The following is a 20,706-nucleotide window of genomic DNA, read 5'->3' on the forward strand; positions in this document are numbered from 1 at the left end:
ATGAATTTTTCTTTTTTAAATATATATACACTACAGGCATCCCCAAGTCAGGCAGGCTCAATAATACTGTGACACACATTTACAAAATAATTTACATTTAAGGCATTAATGCTTATCATAGAGTTTTAATAGGTGCAGAACACCTGGCAAACCTCTCTACAAGGTGGCTCATGTGCATGCAGCACTGTGTCCAACTAATGCAAAGGCAAGTAGGACTTGAACCCATGTGTGCACCTTCTGATTCTTGCTCATAATAGTTTTCCTACTAGACAGTAGGACTCAAACCCACACCCTTTGACACTCACAGTTTTACAATTATATTTAATAGAAAATAGCCAATTATATCATCACTAGTGATTCCTTTTTATAACCCAAATATCGCACTCCTTTTTTACGGTTGTATCACCACTTTTATAACCCAATTGTATTATAGAGCTCAATTTCTGCAGCGATTTTCAGCTGCAGCTTATGGTTAGTTATACCTTTTATGCCTTCAGTAATGCTATAATAAAAGCCATGGGGCCTTGCCCTGAACTCACTAGATCAGGAGATCAGAGGACCTCCCTGAAAAACCTTTGGTGCATGCTAAAGCCTCTCTCAATCGTATGAATCCGTGGCACGTCAGAAGCAGTTGTCCCATCTGGGTCACCAAAAATTGTCACAAAAAACATTGGGATAAATTAAACTCTCTAACATTCTTTTTTAGTATTAGGGAGTAAGCATTACTTTATTCTGGCCAGGGTGCATAGGGATGGCTCCACCTACATGCACACGACTTTCAAAACTTTTCATTTATTTATACATTTTTCGCAAACAAAGAAATTAATGTTCAGTGGTTCTAAATTACATAATTCTCTTCATTAATTAGTATTCTGTCTTCTATTGGTTATTGATTTCTCACTTCTCGTGCTAATTAGTCCATATTTTTCGTTCTTTTTATTATCTTTTTCCCAGACAGGGAGTCTCCAGCAGATAATGAATTGTCTTTGTTAGTCTCTTCTTTATCTTCTGGTTACTTCAACATATCCTTGGAGGGCTATATATTCTGGATTCCAGATGTTCAGACTTTAGCTGCCCCAGCCTTTGTTCATTGAAGCTTGTCAGGGTTAGTTTAGCAAAACCTAAAGTTTCAGTAATCTAATAACCACACTCTAGCACTCTGTGGGAAAAGCTTAGCTACGTGCTGGCTAAAATGGAAAATTACACTGCTTAAGACTAATGCACTGATTGTGATTAAAACAATTAATTGAAAAGTTAATTAAACAATTAATTAGAAAAATTAATTAGGACGGTTATATAATTTCAAACAACCTCACCTGGAAGCATAGAGGCATTTAAGTTGGGCCCCCAATGAAAATAGCTGATTTTCAGTTGGGAGTGGCTGGAAGAAGGAGAAAACTGCACAAGGAAGATGATCCCTACTTTCATGTCTTAGGTAGATTAATGCAACAGAATTACTTCTCACTGAATGCAGATTTAGTTAATCTAAGTGTAAATTAATTTTTTCTTCATTTCCTTTACCTGCAGCCTCTGAAACAACTGTTCTTTCAGCAATAAAATTCTGCATTGTACAGAGATCAAGAAGGAATGACTCCAAGGACTGAACCTTAGCAGTATGCCCAAAAGCTCCCAGAAGGCTGGGGTGTGATTGCTATATTTCAGTAATAACAACAAATTGTACTACTGTCTGTCCTGGATTGCCAAGCATATTGTGTTTTATTTGCCATCTGTATGGCAGTAGTCTTCTGTTAACTGGGCAGATTTCCCTATTTCTTCCACAACTAATCCTCCCTCGGGAGAGACATCTGCTAATAGGCTATTAAATGTCACTGCATGACTGATAAGAACTATAGCATCCCATTGTGAGATGTTCCACCCAGAGGCAGGAGCCAAGCATTCCTACCCAGATATAATCTTGAGATTCTGGAACACCAGAACAGCTTCTCCACTGGATTTCTCAGAGGAACAGCTGCCTCTTCCACTGGATCTTCAGAGGAAGACTACACCCTTTCTACAGGATCCCTGTTCCAACAGAACCACATCTGTCACTCCAGGAGGACTGCAGCCACGATTCAATTGGACTGCTACCAACACCCTGACCAACAGGGTGTCAGGTTTTGTTCTGACTCTCTCAGTGTTGTTTTGGTTTACTGCATTGTTTATTTTATCTTTTTAATTTTCTTCCCTAATAAAGAACTGTTATTGCTGCTCCCATATTTTTGCCTGAGAGCCCCTTAATTTAAAATTTATAGCAATTCGGAGGGAGGGGGTTTATATTTTCCATTTCAGGGGAGGCTCCTGCCTTCCTTAGCAGACACCTGTCTTTCTAAACTAAGACATTGTCATTAGATCAGCTTTGTGGGGAGAATTTAAATGTGTTCTATGAACACATCTGAATGAAGATAATTTTGTGCAGAATTCATTATTAGTTTAGACATCCTTAGGGGCTGATCATGTTCAATTCCTTGCTTTCAGAATCAGGCCTATGACAATAATCAGCAACATAAAACTTTCTCAACTTTTAAGATTTTTTTGCATATACTTGCAGTTTCTAAAACATGTATTTAAATTAGGTCCTTGGCATCCAGCTACCTTTGGAAACCAACACATGGAAGGTACCATGACATTTAGACCTGCCCATAAAAAATATATTCAAAATTAGTTGATTTGAATTATTTTTCAACTATTTTCAAGTACTGATTTTTTTGATCCTTCCTCAATAGTATTTAAACAAAACCAGACAGCTTTAGTGCTGAAGATCTTAGGACTAGATTTGCAGAAGTACTTTGAGCCCTAAAGATACCTACTCTGCAATTTTCTAAAAGTCTTTGGTATAAATGAAGCTGCTACATCATTATGTGCCTAAGCCCTTTTGTAAATCTTGGTTTTAGTGAGTAACAAAAATATGGGAATTTTCTCAGTTAAATTCAATTTACTTGATATATATTATTTGTCCTGGTTTAGGGCAAATTTGGGAGAAAACCTCCAAAAGGGCCCCCCCCCAGAAAGCAAACCCACACGGCCTCTCCCCCCAACTGGTTCGGAAAAAAATTTCCTTGGAGAAAAGTGGAAAATTGTCACCCTAGGACAATTATTTTCTCATGTAATTATTTCTTTAATTTCTGTCTACTTATTTTTCTTAAACAAGGCTTTGACCACTTCTTTGCATCCCAGCAGATGATCAGGCTCAGGCAGTTCCTTTGCTGTCACCTGATTGTTTTACTATTCACAACACAATAGGATTATTGACCTATTTTTGGAAAAGAATAGGAACAGAAGAGTTGCAACACCAATCTGCCGGAACTTCCAATGAATTATCTTATTCAAAAAAGTTGCATGATGTAGAATACTCAAGGTAGAATTTAACTGCAGCTGATAAAAGTACTGAAACCTCATTCCAGAAAGCACAAAATGGTATAATTTTACTCACATTATCTTCCTGGTTTGCTTTTTGCAGTCTTTTCAGTAGGCCTGGTGTTTACAGTGCTGGCTGGCACACTGCTAGAAACTGAGTTCACCCTACAGTATAATTTACTATACACTTTATTTTCCCATGTTAGTCTGTTGTACTTCCTCGTATAATATCCTAAATAACTCAATGAATTATGTACACTTTCTAAAATGACTGCATACATTTACAAAATGAAGGAGCCCTGGTACAGCTCTTGCTCTACTTTTTGTTGTGCTCACATCTGTTAGGGGTAAACATACTCTAAAATTTAGGCCTGTTTATGAGATCCCTGTTGAAGTGAAGGGGAGACGACCATCCTTTAACGCATCGAACTCCGATTTATTGATCGATCAGTCACTTTAAATAACAGTGTTAATTAACTTCATGCATATTCCAAAATCCAGGTTTATGATAGGCTAACAGAGAAAACTCTAACCACTCCTTTTGTTTTACAATACCGATAATTGTTTACACAAAACAAAACCAGTGTTCCCACTGTGATATGAAAGGTTCCCAAAACTTCCACATCTGTTCCCAGGGTGCCATCTTTTCCCAGAGAGGGTGTTTTGCTTGTTATGGGAAGACTGCCTGAGAACCCTACTGTTTATAAAGTGATGCCTGAGAGAGTCTAATTGTTTATAGAAATCAGGCTGGGAACTGCTTTTGCAACTACCTTTTACTGTTCTCTCAACTTTATGCCTTCATGGCCTTTTTCTTTAAGCCATGCTTGAAATAAACTCTCCACAGATGCCCAACATTTTAAAACAGCGGCTGAGGTTACCTGCCCAGGGACAGGAAGCACAGCAGAAGGGACAATCTTTTCAGATATCCTCACAATGTCAGAACACATATTTCTGTCCAGCTGCACCCTTGCCATCAATCTCCATTTCTACAGCCATTTGAAATACATGGGAGTGACTTTCTCAGGCAGTTTACTCCTTTCTCATTGCAAGGTGATTCCAGACCCTTAGAAAGTTCCCAGTTTTCAGATTTAGAGCATAAACTGTGAGACTAGTGGTAGCAGAGGAACTTATTGTTTAGGGTGAGATGGGGGTTGATTGGTTTAGAAAACCCAATCCACACCAGCAAAGATTACACCTACCATTGACCAGGTGAAGTTCTCATTGATAAAGGTACAATTTGTTGCAACAATGTGGGCAAAATATCCAATGATACAGAGATCAAAAACAATGGGAAAACAGCATAGCCTTTTAATACATATCTTAGGTAGGATTTTAGGGAAAACAAATCTTAAATAACAATCCAAAACTACTGAAATGGTTTTGATTTTGAATCTTTTAAAGAGTGTGGGATCTCAGCACCTCAGGACGGAGGTGCAGAGTGGCCGAGAACACCCTTGGGGGGCTCGGGAGTCCTGGAATGTTGCCAGAAGTGTCTGGTGGCAGGGCTTTGATCCTACACAGGAGACGAGACCTGTATGAGGACTGGGAGGAATTCACTGGGTGAATGGTGAAGGGATAAGTTAATTAGAGTGTAAAACACAGGGTTTAGGATTTTGGTACAGGGGGGTCTAAAGAAGTAAGATGGAGGAATTGGGGCGTGTCCTGTTCTTCTTCTTCTTCTTCTTGGCCTCCATCTTCTGTGGTGATGGTGGCACTTGGGGATTGGTTATTACTAAAAGTGCACCGGTTATTAAGGGTAGAAGGTATTGGGGAAAAATGATAAATATTGTATACGTAACTTCGGGTATAAAGATAAGTGACCGCCCCGGGGGCTTGCGGAGTGTGCCCATGGCTGACTTGCTGTGCAGACCTCTGTCGGGCTGAAAGAAAATCTTTTAGATAAACAATTAATAAACACCGAGACCGAGACAAGATCAGAAGTCTCTCCTCGTCCTTTGAAGCGCTGGGCTCTTCAAGGCCATCCCTGGGCCTTTCCAGGCCACCAAGAGGGCACAGAAAACTTACAAGTGGCGTCGCTGAGCTATCTCCGGACACGAATAAGCAAAGAGAAACATGAAAACTTACAAAAGAGCACTCTGTTTTGGCAGAGAGGACAAAGCAGGAATTTATTGAAAGCGAAGGGAGACGACCCATCCTTTGATCAGCATCGAACTCCAATTTATTGATCCAACATGCACGTTTTTATAACCATTTTAATTAAGTTCATACATATTGCAAAACCCGAGCTCATCATAGGCTACAGATTAAACACTAACCCCTCCTTCTGTTTTCAATACCCTTCTGTTTTCAATACCTGTGGTTTGTTTATTGAAACCAAGATTTGTGTTCTCACCCTGATATGAATGGTTCCCAAAACCTCCATGTCTGTTCCCAAAACAGCCAAGGACAGAATGTTTTCCTGTTATGAGAAGACTGCCTGAGAACTTAGCTGTTTACAGAAACAGGCTGTGAGAATTTGCTCCTCACAGCTGCCTTTTACTTTTCCATCAGCTGTATATGATTATGGCATGTCTGAACAAAACTCTATAAGCCATTTCTGAGCAAAATTCTCCAACAAATTCCCCATTTTTTCTTTTATGGAGGTTAGTCTGCTAGGGTTTTTCTATTATTCTACTGACCCTATCTTGAACACAATCAAAAATACAAAGCAAAATAAGCAAAAGCATTTAAACTTAAAGCACTTAAAATATTGAAACTTAATAGAACTTAACATCACTTAAACTTTCAGAACTTAATTTTAACAGAACTTAACTGACTTTAAATTCTACACAACTTAAACCCAATATAATTCAAACTCAACAGAATCTAACTTAACTTAAACTTAATAACACTTAATAGATAATTTAACTTAAACTACTTAATAACAAATAAAACTTACTATAAAAATAGAATATAGCATTTACTATAACTTACTTACAGGCCTGATTCTAAAATACTAAGCTAAAAAAACTTTTTTCACGTGTTTGCTGCAGCATTTATACCAAAAAGCACACTCATAACATCTCACTCATACAATCACTCCAACATCTTTAACATTTTTAAGTTTTTCAAAATACAATTTTGGAGTCTGATGTTCTACCGACTGAGTTATTTGGGCTTCTGATGTTTAGAGTCTCTGATAATACAGGTGATTTTAAGACAGCATAACCAATGCTGAGCCAAATCGGCCGAAATTTGACCCACGCATTCACTGCTGATTTCTGTTTCACAGTCTCTGCTAGGAAGAACAAAAGTCCCTTTAACTTAGGTGAGAAACGTCTTGACAGCAATAGTCCTTGGTGTCGCTTGTTTACCATCACTGGTTTCTCAATTGCAGCAGGGATCCCTTCTTTTGTTGACAAACAGTTACATTCACCACGGCTGTTAGGTCCAAAGCCGAAGCCCTCTGCCGGCTGCGGGGCGGAGGGAGAAACGCTCCCGCTGGAAAAGCGCTCCGGTCCCGCGGCGCGTGTGTCAGAGCGGGCGAACCCCCCCGCGCTGGGCTCTTTGTTTCACGAAACTCGCCGACAGGCTGTCTCACTGCGTGCGCTGCACCCATGGCTCCCCCCGCGGCGGCTCCGCTCCCCCCGCACTGCCTCCGCTACCGCCGCCACAGCGCAGCATTTCAGGCGGTCGCTCGCCGTGGCTGCTCTCCATGGCGCAGTACCCATGCCGAGTTCGGAGCGGCACGGCCCCGCAAGCGCCCTGAGCCGCGGCTGCCGCCTTGCACTCAGAGACATGCTGAAGCAGTGCATTGTACATCACCCGCCATAGCTTACTTAGCTTCTTGGCAGTTTTATCACTCTCTAAAGTAGCCTCCCATAATAAATCACCGCATTTACGCCATTCCGTTAACTCGTAAACCGTATGGGGGTTAATAAAAACTCCCCTAGCATGGCCATAAGTACAAAGTCCTGTTAAATCCTTTTGGAAATCCATCCCCTTAACCTGCCGTTTTTGTAAATATGCTGCTTGCCTTTTCATACCTAATTCGTCAGCGCTGATTGCAGCCTCTTCAAGGTTGCGTGCAGCACGTATCAGTCAGGCTCGCCTTTACGATCACCCAAGGCACAATGCGTCTCAGCTTCTTTTTTATCCCTTTTATCGTGTTTACTGCCGTCCCGCTGCTTAGGACCTGACCCGTTTCTTCGCTCCTTCGTGGTGCATTGCCGTATCACGATCGGGTGTCACCATTTATAGAAAGCGAAGGGAGACGACCTATCCTTTGATCAGCATCGAACTCCAATTTATTGATCCAACATGCACGTTTTTATAACCATTTTAATTAAGTTCATACATATTGCAAAACCCGAGCTCATCATAGGCTACAGATTAAACATTAACCCCTCCTTCTGTTTTCAATACCTGTGGTTTGTTTATTGAAACCAAGATTTGTGTTCTCACCCTGATATGAATGGTTCCCAAAACCTCCATGTCTGTTCCCAAAACAGCCAAGGACAGAATGTTTTCCTGTTATGAGAAGACTGCCTGAGAACTTAGCTGTTTACAGAAACAGGCTGTGAGAATTTGCTCCTCACAGCTGCCTTTTACTTTTCCATCAGCTGTATATGATTATGGCATGTCTGAACAAAACTCTATAAGCCATTTCTGAGCAAAATTCTCCAACAGGAATTAATTTTTATTCCTTACTAAACACAGGGACATCTAAAATGTTTCACAATTGGAATGCAGGTCAGTAGCAGAATGCATCTTCTCAGGAGGAGGCAAAGCTGGTCTTTATTATGAAGTCAGTAGTTTTATGGTCTCCTTCTGCCTGGGGCCTGTCTCCAGGTTTTCAAAAACTTTGTTACCACTTTATTTATTTATAGCTCAGAAGCCTAAGGACAATTTTATGAAGCAACTTATTTTTAAATAAAATCCTGGTTTATTATAATTCAAATTCCTCAAGCATGTTAAAGAGATTTTAGTTGGAGGGTAGGGTTTTTATGAAAGACAGGTCTGCAACATTCTAAACCACTGCAACACAATATAAAGCAACAATTCTCTTGCATCATGCCTCTGCTGCTTTGCTTCAGGAAAGAAAGGCACAATATTTCCAGGAAAATTATTAATGGAAGTATGATATCAAGACTTTCTGCTTTTAGTAAGTTAATTTTACATATAGCGTAACTCCTTTAGCTCATCCCCAGATTTGACATGAAAAATCTAAACTCTTCATAATTAAATGTGACACTTCTGTCACCACAATGCAATCCATAATTCTTAAGCAAGGTCAAGAACTGCCATAGCTTTTAAGGTGAAAGCCTGAAAGATTACACTAGCAGTTAATTAAATTAGGATGCTAAGATACATTTACCTTTCAAAGCTAGATTTATTCATAAGTTATTAAACATAAACTCCAATCACACCAAATAGATGATAGATGAAAAGCAGTTCCAGTGAGAAAAATAGAAGAACTTGATTTTTCAAACATTTTAAATTAATGTGCTAGCCGTTTAGTGATAAGGGGTTTTATTCAGCTAAAACAGACAAAGAAGAAAAGTCTCAGCACGAGAGGAGAAATACCACCAGTTCATATTGGACACAAGGGAATAAAATCCTTAGGATTGAATTCTTTTAATCCATTTTCTTGTCACAAACTTTTGTGTACCTCTTTGTGGCAATTCCAATTGCAACACCATTGCTTTCAAACTGCAAATAAAAGACAGCATGATAAATGGGATGTTAAAAAAGGACTTCACACCCCAAACAGTAACAGCTGGTGATGAAAATGACTTTTAGAAGCAGGGCCAGTGATCTATGAAATCTGCAGCAAAAACCAAAGTGTTGGTGTCCCTTTAGCTTTACAAATAGTTATTACTTCAGGAGGGGAATGAGGGCAAAGTCAAAATATATAAATCTTTGCATTTTGATAGAGGAGATAAATAATAAAAGCACAATTTAGATGCACTAAACATTTTCCTCCATTACAAGAGGCAGAGGTGGCTAAAGAGTGTATTTTGGGGTTTTTTTAATTCTGCTTCATGTATCTGGTGTAATGTACCAATTATTAAACTTTTTTCTTCTCTTTTTTATTCCCTGAAAGAACAGCCAGTCATTAAAAAAAATTAACTAAGCTGTTTCAGAAAACAGGTGCAATTCCTATCTTTCCAAGACCTACCAGAAGCTGTCTTGAAGTAAGTATTTCTAGTTGGCTCAGTACCAGCAACTCCCTTTCATAAGAAAATAGCCACAAAAATGTCTAAAAACATGCAACAATTTACTCTTTTGCTGTGCTCCCACTTAACTATGGCTGGGTACTTTATCTGCAGTTTCCCTGGTTAGCTAAATGCATTAATCTTACTTTATAAATTCCAGACTCATCTTCCTGATCTCTTTTCGTGGCTGAAGGTGCCTGTGGATTTCCACTGCTGCCTCCTTGACCTTGTTTTGTGGCTATTGTTTCTTGCACAGCTTTCTTGGGCCACACATGCTTAATTAAAGGTGCAATAATGGGATAGATATAGGGTTCCAGGAATTTCTTGTAGACCCAGAGGAGGACCGGAATGACAATGCAAGGAATACACACCATAGCTTCCTCTTGTTCTGTGACAAAGCTGGTGAGGAAAAAAACCAAAATAACTTAGGATGACTGTTTGTATGCCATGAGCTAAAAAGTGTCTTTAAATAATGAAGAAAGATTTTAGTTGATATCCAAACATAAAAGATTCTTAAATTATAGACTAGCTGTTAATGTTTCAAAAATGCTGTGTGTTTCAATTTTATAAAGTTCTCAACAAGGAAAACATTCTTGATATTTTAACAAAAAAAGAGCTTGCTATTAATTCATCAGTTCTACAGCTGCAACTCTGAAAAACAAATTCAGAAAATAAAGGTTTTTGCTTAAACCACACAAAAACAGTTTAAGCAGCAAGCTGCAGATATTAGCCCAGTTCTTACTATATTATAACAGTGGGTCCAAAAGGTTTGCTTTTCATATTCCCTTTTAATTTAAGGTAAAATTAGACAGCAGGACTCCAATCTACCCAATGGCTGGCTATCACTGAAGGGCAAGTCAGTGGGAGGGGAAGAGAATCCCAGTCAAGATTTGAGAGAAGCAAAATATGGGTTACTTCCTCCTGTGCAAGAGGAATCACTTGATCCCACACCAATCCCATACAACTGGACAAATGATTAGAAAATTAATCCTTCCCTCTCTCCCCAAAGCAGGAGGAACTCTTCAAAAACAGGAGCCTGAAGTCTGTGATGAAAAAAAGGGGAAAACCAAAGCACAGGAGAAGAAAAGTTCAACTGGGAGAGGAAGCAGTTAAGTAGGATTAGAGCTGTCCCTCTCAGTGCTGATGAGCAATATATATTGTATTATATTATATATATCACTGCTGAGCAATATATACACTCTGCTGCACAGCAGCAACTTTGCCCTTTACATTCCACCTTTCTAGGCTGCTATCTGAATTCTTACATTAAGAAGCAAAACAAAAGCTTTCCAAGATGGAGAATGAAGACAGATGTGTACACTTCATCTGGGATCTGTTTAACTTTTTTTTGAGCTTTCCTAAAGATTTTTAGCCCTGTGGAAGAACAAAATATCAATTTTCAGTTGACTACTTCAGAGTGTAGCTTTGGCTGCTTCAAATATAGTTTTACAGGATCTACTTTATGAAGTCAGAGAGAAATCTTCAGTCAAAAGAACACAAATGAGTTAAATCCTTTAAAACGATTCAAAAAGATAATTCAGATACTTTCTCTGCCAGAACTTCCTAGATACAAAATTTACAGCAATATCTTGTGAATTCGTCCATCAGCTAAAGAACGTGGCTGGAGGGAACACCCCAGGCTGGCCTTCTGAGCCAACTGTACATGTCTCTGCAGACAGTTTCTGTGAAGATTTCAGACCAAAAAATAAGTCGTACCTCTGCCAGATGTAAAAGCAAGCCATTGGAAGTATAACACCTATCCTAATGGAGTGAAATACCATTTACAAGTTTCTTCTGTGATTCGGTGATGCTCTGTTCCTTGATTAGCAAGAAAAAAACCAAAAACGCACAAAAAAACCCACAAAAAACAAAAACCAAAACAAACAAAAAAATCCCCTGCGGTGGCGTTTCCCTGTCCCGCTGAATTAAAGCCAGGAGCACAAATATTTTTCCGAATCGGTGAAGTTCCACTCAAACATGTGTTGAAACCTAAGAGCTCCACACCTTAACATAGGCTATCACATTTCGGGGTTCGTCCGCTCCCGGTTAACGGAGCCGCTCTGGGCCCATAGAAGGGCAGACCCCAGCCGAGATAGAGAAGCGGCAGATCACGAAAGGACCCTGGGGGAGGTCGCCCCACACTCACCTCCGTCGGCACCAATCCAGCGCTTCTACCAACACTCACAGGTTCCTCTACCATACCGGAAGTAATCCCACGCTTCCGACGCACTCGCGGCCAATAGGAGAAGGCGGCGTTCGCGTCATGTGGCCGACGCCCCGCCCCCAGGAGCAGCATTAGCGCCTGGCGGTAGCCGCTAGCAACCGCGTTCCGGCTGCAGCCACCATCAGCCACCCCGAACGGGCCAGGACAGTGGGGCAAGAAAAGTGAATGCCTGCGTGTGTTCCAAATTATCTCGCTTTATATATGAATAATAGCGGTAAGTCAACAACATCCCCAGCATTGCAACAACAAGCATCCCGACTACTGTGCTCGCTTGCCTGTGGCTGTCCCACAGCAGCACCCTTCTGAAGCCAAAACAGAGAAACACACAGGATAAATCTAAACTTTCTCATTTTATTTATGTACATCTGGCAGAGCAGATTTAATCCCGGGCCATTAGCTTTTGCTTCTTCAGCTTCTTCTGGGATATCTGAAAAACAAACACAGAAATGAGAAAATGGCAAAATGAGAAAACACCTTCTCAAAACATGTTATAAATAAATTTACAGTTATCTTTTGAAGATACTGAGAACTGTTCTCCCTACAAGTACTACATTGCTTACAGGCTCGCAATTTAAATTTTATTGCGGCACATCCCAGTTTCACACACATGGACTGAGGAAGGGAAGAACAAACTCCCTGTACTATATAAACCCCTGAAAATCATTTTCTGCAGTTATCCATGTGGTGTTCACAATAAATATTGAGGTTGCTCAGAAAGAACTTAGTAGGTTTTTTCATAGGTATTCCAAAGGTGTTCTAAGATAGTCATCGCAGCAACCCTTCTGCCTGAAAAATGCCAAGTATGAACACTCAGCTCTCCTGCTGCTGACATTAAAGAGGACTTAAGGGTATGATGCTCTACCTTTTTCTTTTGAGCAACTTCCTCCTCTGGCTTGGGAACGATCTGCTCCTTCTCAGTGAGGATCATCTCGATGTGGCAGGGGGAGCTCATGTAGGGGTTGATCCTACCATGTGCTCTGTAGGTGCGTCGGCGCATTTTGGGAGCCTTGTTGACCTGGATGTGCTCAATGACCAGAGAATCCACATCAAGACCCTAGCAGGGAGAGGAATAAAACTTGTGACTTGTTTTTTATCTTCAAATAAATAGTCTCCACAGCAAAATTCTGAATAATCATGCCCCCTCCCCAGACACATACCACTGCTGGCAAATAAAACACCTGAATTCTGCAGTGTCACAGAACTGAGCAAGCTCCCAAGTCAGAAAAACAGAGACCTCCCCTCTACACATCACAATTTATTTAAAATTATGCCAGTGGCTCAGAAAGAGACAATTATTATTTCACAGTTACTCCAAAGGTGTCCTAAGACAGTCACCACTGCCATCAAAATTACTAAATTAAGCACTAAGTATATTACAAAGATACAAACTGACCAAGAGCTCACGTTTTGCTTTGTTTTGTAGTTTTTAGGAGACCTAAACACCACTTAAACAGTTGATAACCACATGCAAACTATCTCCCAGTGAAAAATTATTACTCTCATTTTAACTTGAAAAATGCACACAGCCTAATTCAAACAAAGAGTATACCAACACCTTGATACAATTCAGTTTCATTAACAAAGCAGGCATTACCTGGCTTTCCATGCCAGAGACACCCAGTTCAGGAGTGCTGACACACAGCACAACATGAACACTTTGCATTCACTAATACTGACACAGCCTACCTTGAGCTCAGCATTGCTCTCTGCATTTTTGAGCATGTGCAGCAAGAACTCTGCACTCTTCTTGGGCCAGCGTCCCTGCGTCCAGCCCCACTGCTTGGCCTGGAAGAAGACAACAATTAATCCCTTTTTGTCCCAGTACAATACAATTTACCCTTCAGGCACCATTAACTTGCCATTACATCCCCTTCTATAAAGATTGCATACCAAAACAATTAAATTTGATCAATTACTTGACACTGCAAGTAGATGCAATGCTGTACTGGAATTAAAAGCAACTCTTTCCTCCCTCTTGAGCAACCTGGTCTAGTGGAAGGTGCCCCTGCCCATGGCAGGGGGGCTGGAATTAGATGATCTTTAAGGTCCCTTCCAACCCAAAGCATCCTATGATTCTATATTTTAATACAAAGTTATAATCAACAGTGACACACTATTCTCCATACCATCTCAAATTCATCTTTTCCTCTTAACCAGACACAGCATCTTTCTCACATTTTTATCTTGAGCCTCACCTGGGCGCATCTACCAACTCCCCCGTTGTAGCGCTGGAAGGGAACACATTGCTTCTTCAAGGTGATATCCTTTAAGTACTTGGTGGCCTTGCGGATGTGCATGCCCTTGATGGCCTGGGCAGTTTCTCGAGTGTTCTAGCAATATAGAGTACAGTGAAGTTGTTAACACATCTGTACAAGTTACAATGTGAGCAAAACCACTCCTCTGTCCTGGATCCTATTATTTTTGCTACAAACTCAATTTAAAGGAAGCACTCACACACATACAAAAGCTCCACGCCTAAATTAAGAATGAAGAATAATTAAGAAGACTTTTTTTTTTGCTACCTACTTTTCTAACCCTTGGTGTGACTGCCATTACTGAATTTGCAGCTCTAACACATCTTGATTGTTTTTTACCTAATGCCTAGATCTTTCCAACCAACAAAAAAATTTGAGTAGTTATACTTTTCATAGCTCCTCCTTGGTCACTAATCCAAAGAAGCAGGAGCCTGAAGGATAAATTCCTACTAAAATGTCAGATATGGCACCTCAGAGGAAGTGATGAGAACACAAGATAGAAACAATCTAAATATCTCTGTAAGTGAATTATAAAGGGGAGAAACGAAAGAAAAATTAAAGGTAAAGTATTAGTGCTTAAGACATTAAATGCAGGTCAGAGAGTAACTATAACCCTACCTGATCATAGTAAAAAAGCAAATCAAGACAACTGAAATATCTTTTCACATGAATTATGTACCACTATGGAGCAGAAAAGCATATGCTCAGGCTTGGTTTCATGGTTAACTCAAACGTGTCCTGGATTTACTGCCACACCTAAACTTTTTCCAGAGGGACCTATGCCCTCATGCCAAACATCGCATGCCTCCCCTGCCATACTTCTTGAGCAGCAGCATAAGCAGGTGAATCCAATGTTCCTTCCAAACAACCAGAAAGGCAGAGTAAGTCAAATGAAACAAATGTCACATCTCACTCTAGCCCCATTCCTCCTGGTAAATTCACTGTAACTGTTTTCCTAGTGTATTTTATTATCTGTATTAGAGGGAAAACTCTTTAGGACATGTTATCTTATTTTTGATTCTGTGGATGAAAACCATTACAAGCAGCTAAAGCAAATATAGGCCACAACCTACACTACACCACCCTTAAGTAACCATGTAATGACACAGAATAGGAGGCACTTCCTCCAAAAAATGCCCAACAAAATATAACAAAACCAAACCAAAACCAAATGAAATTGCATTTCTTACTATGCACACACTGCCTACCTTGAAATGCACTCGCAGGTTGGATCCCCGTGATTTGCATGCTGCAGAAGAAAAAGAAGATGAACTTCAAGATTTAAAATCTCAATTGCTTTGGTCAAGCTCTACTCGAATATTCATGAAAACAACTCACATTTCGTGGGATTGTCTGGATCCAGAGAGTAGCGCACCATTTTTGGATCTCAGCTGCAAAAAAAAGCAATTAAACCCCCCATAACAAAGCTTCTAACACTGATAAGCAAAACCTGGATTGTTTACCTTACTGCCGATAACTAACTACAGGAGCTGCTCAGGAATTACACTGTCATATCACAATTTAATCCAAAGGTGTCCTAAAAAAGTCATCACTACTGCCATAGCCTCTCCCTAGGGCCTGTTTCCACCTCACACCAGACAGCTACCCCCAAGCTCACTATCTCCAACCCCTACCCGTCCTCCCCCGCGGCAGCCCTGCAAATACCAAGGGTCAAATATATTGAGGCAGACCGAGACTTCAAGACCTCGCCCCCTCATCGCCTCTCCAGGGCGCCCTGAGCAGAATGGAGGCGGATTAAGACGGCTCACTAACGGCCGTAAATCCTCACCTCCAGACAGCGGCAGGGAAGAGGAAATGTAGGAGGCGTCGCGAGCATCTAGAGCCGCCTGCTCTCGCGAGAATCCTGGCGAAATTTCGGCCAGGGAGCGCCGCGGAGGTGCTGCGCTGCGCCTCGCAGAGCGAAGAGACTCGGAGAGACTGTCGGTAAAGGCGCGGCGACGGGAGGGGTGAGGGACCGGTCAGGACGGCATATGCCCATGTGCGAGCCCGAGGTTTGGAAGTAAAACATGCGTGCGCATCAGCCAGCGTCCTCGTGTCTGTGCGCGGTTCACACGGTCTGTTCACTCTCAGCTCAAGGTCACTGTTGTTTGCAGATTTGAAATCAGCCGAAACCAGACTCAGGAGCAAGCCCAAGGGCTGCAGCTAGATGGCAGTTTAGGATGAGAATAGTGAAGAACATCGTTTAACAGATTTCCAGGAGACGAGACCGAAGAGATTCATGTTTATAAATCAAAACTGGTATTTAGTGCACCATTATAAAAAAATTTCAATTACTTGTTAAAGTAAAAAGCTTTGGTTTTTTTTTTTTTTTTTTTTTTCCATTTTAGTCAGCGTTTGCAATTAGAACTACCTGGGAAATCTGACAAAGCAGTGGTTCAATAAAACCACAACGTTTCCTGAAAGTGGAACCCAGCTCCAGCAAAAGGCTCATAAAGAAAAAATTGACAGAGTGGGAAGAAAAAGGGAAATTACTTCCCAAGTAGCCAGTAGTCCAGGCACCTCACTGGCACGAGAGTCTGGATTTAACTCTGTGTTTAGAAATATGCCTTACTGTCTGTATAAATGCTTTGAGCAGGAGGCTATTTTTGAATCTCTTGTTTAGGGCTAAAATCTCCCATAGCTCTGAAGCTAGAATTTCACCCAGATGGAAAAAAGAAAATATCTGAACTATGGCAAATATTTACATGGCTGGAAACTGTAGAGCTCTAATTGTGGCTGCAGCTCTCTTATTTATCTGCCTTAAAATGTGCCTTTGCTTTCAAGGGAAAGCTTTCTACAAATTACATGTACTGCCAGTGGAGGATAGGGGCCTTTTCATGGGAAGTACCTTCACATGCAGCTTCTTGTTAGCAGCAGATCACAGAAACAACAAAACATTCAGAGAAAGCTGGAATAGAGGTGTGAAACATAAGTAGTTGACAGATGGTGGGAATTATTACCTGGTCATTGTGTTCATCAATTAAGTCCAAAGCAAATGGCACATTTTTTGTTACTTAATTCTGCTTCCCCAACACAAGGAACTGTTTACACTCAGCTGCTGAGGGCTTGCAGTGGAGGAAGCATAAAGGTGGGAGCTTCTGCTGATGGTATCAGGAAATGAGATGCATGTTTTCAGCTTTGTTGGGAGGTTAACAACTGCTCTCAGAGGGAGCCCAGCACATATCTGGTGCTGAGATGAGGATTGAGTCAACTGAGCATTCACCCTTCTTGAGATTTACCCGGATTATTCCCCTAGTGCACCAGTTGCCTTGGATATTTAGCTTGTATGAGCTGACTAGAAAAGAACTTTTGTATCTTAAGCAGAAAATATAGGCATGTAAGTCCAAAATCATGTTCCTGAAAACTGTGTAGGAGGCAGCCACCTCCTAATTCCACTGGAATCTCAATTCCACAGGCTGTGCTGTGCATGCCCAGGAAGACCTCAGTCTTTTAGCAGGCATTGAATGCAAAGATCCAACACTGTTCAGACCTGAACTGTTCCTCTACTTTGTGTTCTTGAAGCTTCTGCCTGTAGCATCCTTCTGTAAAGGGCTCATCACAAGGGTGGTGCCGTCTTGAGTTTTGCCTTTTTTTTCTTTCTATATTCTCTGTATTCTTTACACATATATTTCTCTCTCTGTAGCCTATTATTGTAACTTAGCTTCAGTATTTTCCTAGGCAGAAAGACAAAACTAATTCCAGGATCCCTATGCTATTTCATTTCTCATTAGAAACCAAGGCTGAGAGCAGCTCTTCAGACATATTTTTTTATAAACAGAGTTTAGTCCTCATCTGAGGGGAGAGGATTTAGAAGGTGCTAGAGCTGGGGGCCATGACTTCACCGAGTGTGCTTCTAATTGGGGACTCTTTTCAGATGCTAATTTGCAAAATCTATGAAAATTTTACATGTATCATGCGGGTTATGCATCTTCAGCATTTTCCACCTGACGAATTGTGCACCTAAGGATCCTTATATAAAGCTAACCCCTTTTAATCACCCTGTGTCTGGCTCATATTTCTAGAACCAGAGAAAAAGGCATCAAGGGCAGTAAAGGTTTCTACCATCTCCTCATGGTAAAAAGGGACAGTGCCGATCTTAACCCAACAGCATGGTGGCCACAGCACGCTACCAAGACACAGGAGACCCATTTTCAATTTTCTTCCCTTGAGAGGTTTCAAAGCTTCTCCTTAACCACAAGGCTAGAGACTATTCTATGGCAAAGATGTTCCCACCCTGCCTGCTGCAGGTTTTCTGCAAAGCAGCCCGCAATGTGTCTGCTTCAAATGTCTTCTCTGGATGTGCTCCTGGGGCTAGAAGGGGGCTGCATCCCTTAACCTGTCCTGGAAGAGCCCAGCAGGCAGCAGGGAGTATACAGATACAGGATTGTTGTCTCATATTAAGTCTTTTTGTGGCTTTAGTTGTAAATAAACAAGTGGCTTTATCAGTCCTATTGAAATTGCCAAGCCCAATGTCATCCTAAGTGACAATCAACGACCATCCCTCCTGTCCAGAGTGAGAGGTGAGCTCCTAGACTGGCCAGGATTATGTTTTCATGGCAGGTCTGGAACCAAAAAGAAAACTCAGTTCCAGCCTGTCTTGGTTTGAAAGACAGCTGTCTGCTAAGGTAGGCTGGAACCTCCCTTGGAATAGAAAATATAACCCCCTTGCCTCCAAATTATAACTTTAAAATTACAGGGCTTTCAGTCAAATACATGGGAAAAGGAATAACAGTTCTTCGGTAGAATGTATATGTATAACAAGGCAAACAAACAACAGCAACAACAAACAGAAAAACCCAGAAACCAAATAACAGCCTTCTGTTGGCTGTCAAGCACTTTCCCCTTTGGTGTAGTTATGGCCACAGCTGGCAGGGATGCTGTTGGCTCACAGCCAGGCAGGGCAGGTGTGAGAGACTGAGGCACAGATTCAGACTGGCAGGGAATCTGAATCGTTTATTCAAAGAAACAAGCTGGTTTTATACACTTTTTCAGTGCACAATATTTCCTTACATGGTAATTCTCACTATGTGACCTATCCCATTTTACCACATCAGCAACACATGTTCTAAATGTCCTTCTGCGGGGTGATCATGTGCTGTTCACCTGTCAGTCAGCTTCCAGCAGGCTTCTCTCTGTAGGGCTTTACCACGTGACACCTCCTTCCCCCCCAATGTCAGACGGAGACAAGCCTTTCTGTGCTGCCATGTGCTTCTGCAGATGCATCCCACAGCCCTCAGCTCAATTCCATCCCATCTCTTCCCACAGGCAGGTGCGATGATTCCTCCGCGGCTGCAGGTGGCGCTGTGGTGTAAGCTCAGATGCCTCTTCACGTGGGTAATGGCAGGCACGCAGGTGGGAGAAATAGAAAAGGGGCTTCCTTTACTATGCAAACTCACAGTAGGCAGCCAGTCCCAGTGCCCCTCCAGATGGCAAAATGGGCTGTAGCAGGAACCTCAGAGTGGCGGCTGGAATGGCAGAGGCAGGCATACCCAGGATAGCAAATGAAATGTAGCAGAAGCTCTACAGCTGTAGCAGGAGCCACAGGGTGTCCCAGCAGGAGCCGCAGGGTGTCCCGGCAGGCACAGAGTGCTGGGTTACAGTGTAGCAAAAAACCTGGAGCAGAGGCAGAAAAACAGCAGGGCTGGGCAGCAGCAGCCGGGTTCCTAAACACAGTCCAGAGAGGCTCCATCAGAGTGAGGAGGGGCTTGGGGTCCCAGGTTAGCCCCTGAGGCACCTGAGTAGATGGTGAGGGTCCATTCCAGTGAGGTAGGGTGTTAATAAGGTCCCAGTCCAACAACCGCTCTTACAAGCAGAACCTCACTCACAATAGGGGAAAATAGTAGGAGATGGACCTCCGCACTGGTGGCAAATTCTTCCCATAGCGACCGCAGCCTGTCTCACCTCTGATCCCAAGACCGAGTGCTTGGAGCTGAGCCCAGCCCCTCACCCCCCAGGCAAAATCTCGGGGTACCTCTGCCCTTCCCAAGAGAAGAGACCCCAGCTAAGGGGCTGCAATCAGGTGCACCTCTTCCCCCTGTTATAGATGACTAATGAGATGGTTGGCTCTCACAATTAAGGGGTGAATGGTATGTGTATATTAAGATAAGTTTTGTAGATGTACAGTTATGTTATTGTATATCCTCCCCCTTGCATTGTTATCATGGGATGGCCTTGGTAGGTGGGACATTTGGGGAGGGTTGGCTTGTTACTATGGTAACACCTGACCTCCAACCAAGATGTAAGAAAGTGGTCTCTGTGGGAAAGACATTCTGTGCTGTCCCTGTGAGCCAGCAGGGCCTCCTGAAGATAAGGAGAAGCCCTATATCTCTCCTGAAGGAACGTCAAGGTCGTTACCATGGAGACCAGAGAAGGAGAGAAAGTTGGGAGATATGGACTCTTGCCTAGCTCAAAAGTGACGTGGCTCTCTGGGTGTCTACTGAGAATTTGTTTCTCTTTATGACCAATGGGCACTGTATATGTGTTAGATGGGTGTCAATATTTTGAGGAACTATAAAAGCTACGTTGGTTTAATAAAATCTCTCACCCTTCTGATGGAGTTGTGTATTATTGTACTGTGTCGCGCTCTATAGCGACATCTGGTGGCCGTCCTCCGTGATTACAACAGACTGTAAAGAGGAAAAAAAAATAAAAAGTTGAAGGGTACCCTAAAAAATTAGTGAAGGCAGCAGGGACGCTGCGAAGGTCTGGACCTAAT

At 41.8% G+C, this 20,706-nt stretch overlaps 1 protein-coding gene, 1 long non-coding RNA gene and 3 other non-coding genes across 9 annotated transcripts; all 5 read right to left on the reverse strand.

The window, feature by feature from the left end:
• Positions 1 to 5,510: 5,510 nt before the first annotated feature.
• LOC132086186 (uncharacterized) lies at positions 5,511 to 11,720 on the reverse strand. Its single transcript, XR_009420371.1, has 3 exons — positions 11,659 to 11,720; positions 9,884 to 9,911; positions 5,511 to 9,006 (listed from the first exon to the last, which is right to left on the reverse strand). It is a non-coding gene; the product is annotated as an uncharacterized LOC132086186 (long non-coding RNA).
• Positions 11,721 to 12,067: 347 nt separating this feature from the next.
• LOC132086185 (large ribosomal subunit protein uL22-like) lies at positions 12,068 to 15,966 on the reverse strand. Of its 5 annotated transcripts, none has more exons than XM_059491660.1 (7): positions 15,781 to 15,966; positions 15,330 to 15,382; positions 15,200 to 15,240; positions 13,932 to 14,066; positions 13,423 to 13,521; positions 12,599 to 12,790; positions 12,068 to 12,163 (listed from the first exon to the last, which is right to left on the reverse strand). In XM_059491660.1, the coding sequence occupies exons 2-7, from the start codon at positions 15,367 to 15,369 to the stop codon at positions 12,116 to 12,118; spliced, it is 555 nt and encodes a 184-aa protein (XP_059347643.1). In that variant the 5' UTR covers positions 15,370 to 15,382; positions 15,781 to 15,966; the 3' UTR covers positions 12,068 to 12,115. The 5 variants fall into 5 exon arrangements, with proteins under 5 accessions (XP_059347643.1, XP_059347642.1, XP_059347644.1 ...); XM_059491659.1 differs by having other exon boundaries at positions 15,657 to 15,789; XM_059491661.1 differs by lacking the exon at positions 15,781 to 15,966 and adding an exon at positions 15,683 to 15,763.
• LOC132086224 (small nucleolar RNA SNORD58) lies at positions 12,442 to 12,513 on the reverse strand. Its single transcript, XR_009420388.1, has one exon. It is a non-coding gene; the product is annotated as a small nucleolar RNA SNORD58 (small nucleolar RNA).
• On the reverse strand, positions 13,010 to 13,079 carry LOC132086223 (small nucleolar RNA SNORD58). Its single transcript, XR_009420387.1, has one exon. It is a non-coding gene; the product is annotated as a small nucleolar RNA SNORD58 (small nucleolar RNA).
• Positions 15,481 to 15,549, reverse strand: LOC132086225 (small nucleolar RNA SNORD58). Its single transcript, XR_009420389.1, has one exon. It is a non-coding gene; the product is annotated as a small nucleolar RNA SNORD58 (small nucleolar RNA).
• Positions 15,967 to 20,706: the final 4,740 nt, after the last annotated feature.

The sequence above is a fragment of the Ammospiza nelsoni genome, chromosome W (assembly GCF_027579445.1).
Source record: "Ammospiza nelsoni isolate bAmmNel1 chromosome W, bAmmNel1.pri, whole genome shotgun sequence".
Lineage (NCBI taxonomy): Eukaryota > Metazoa > Chordata > Aves > Passeriformes > Passerellidae > Ammospiza > Ammospiza nelsoni.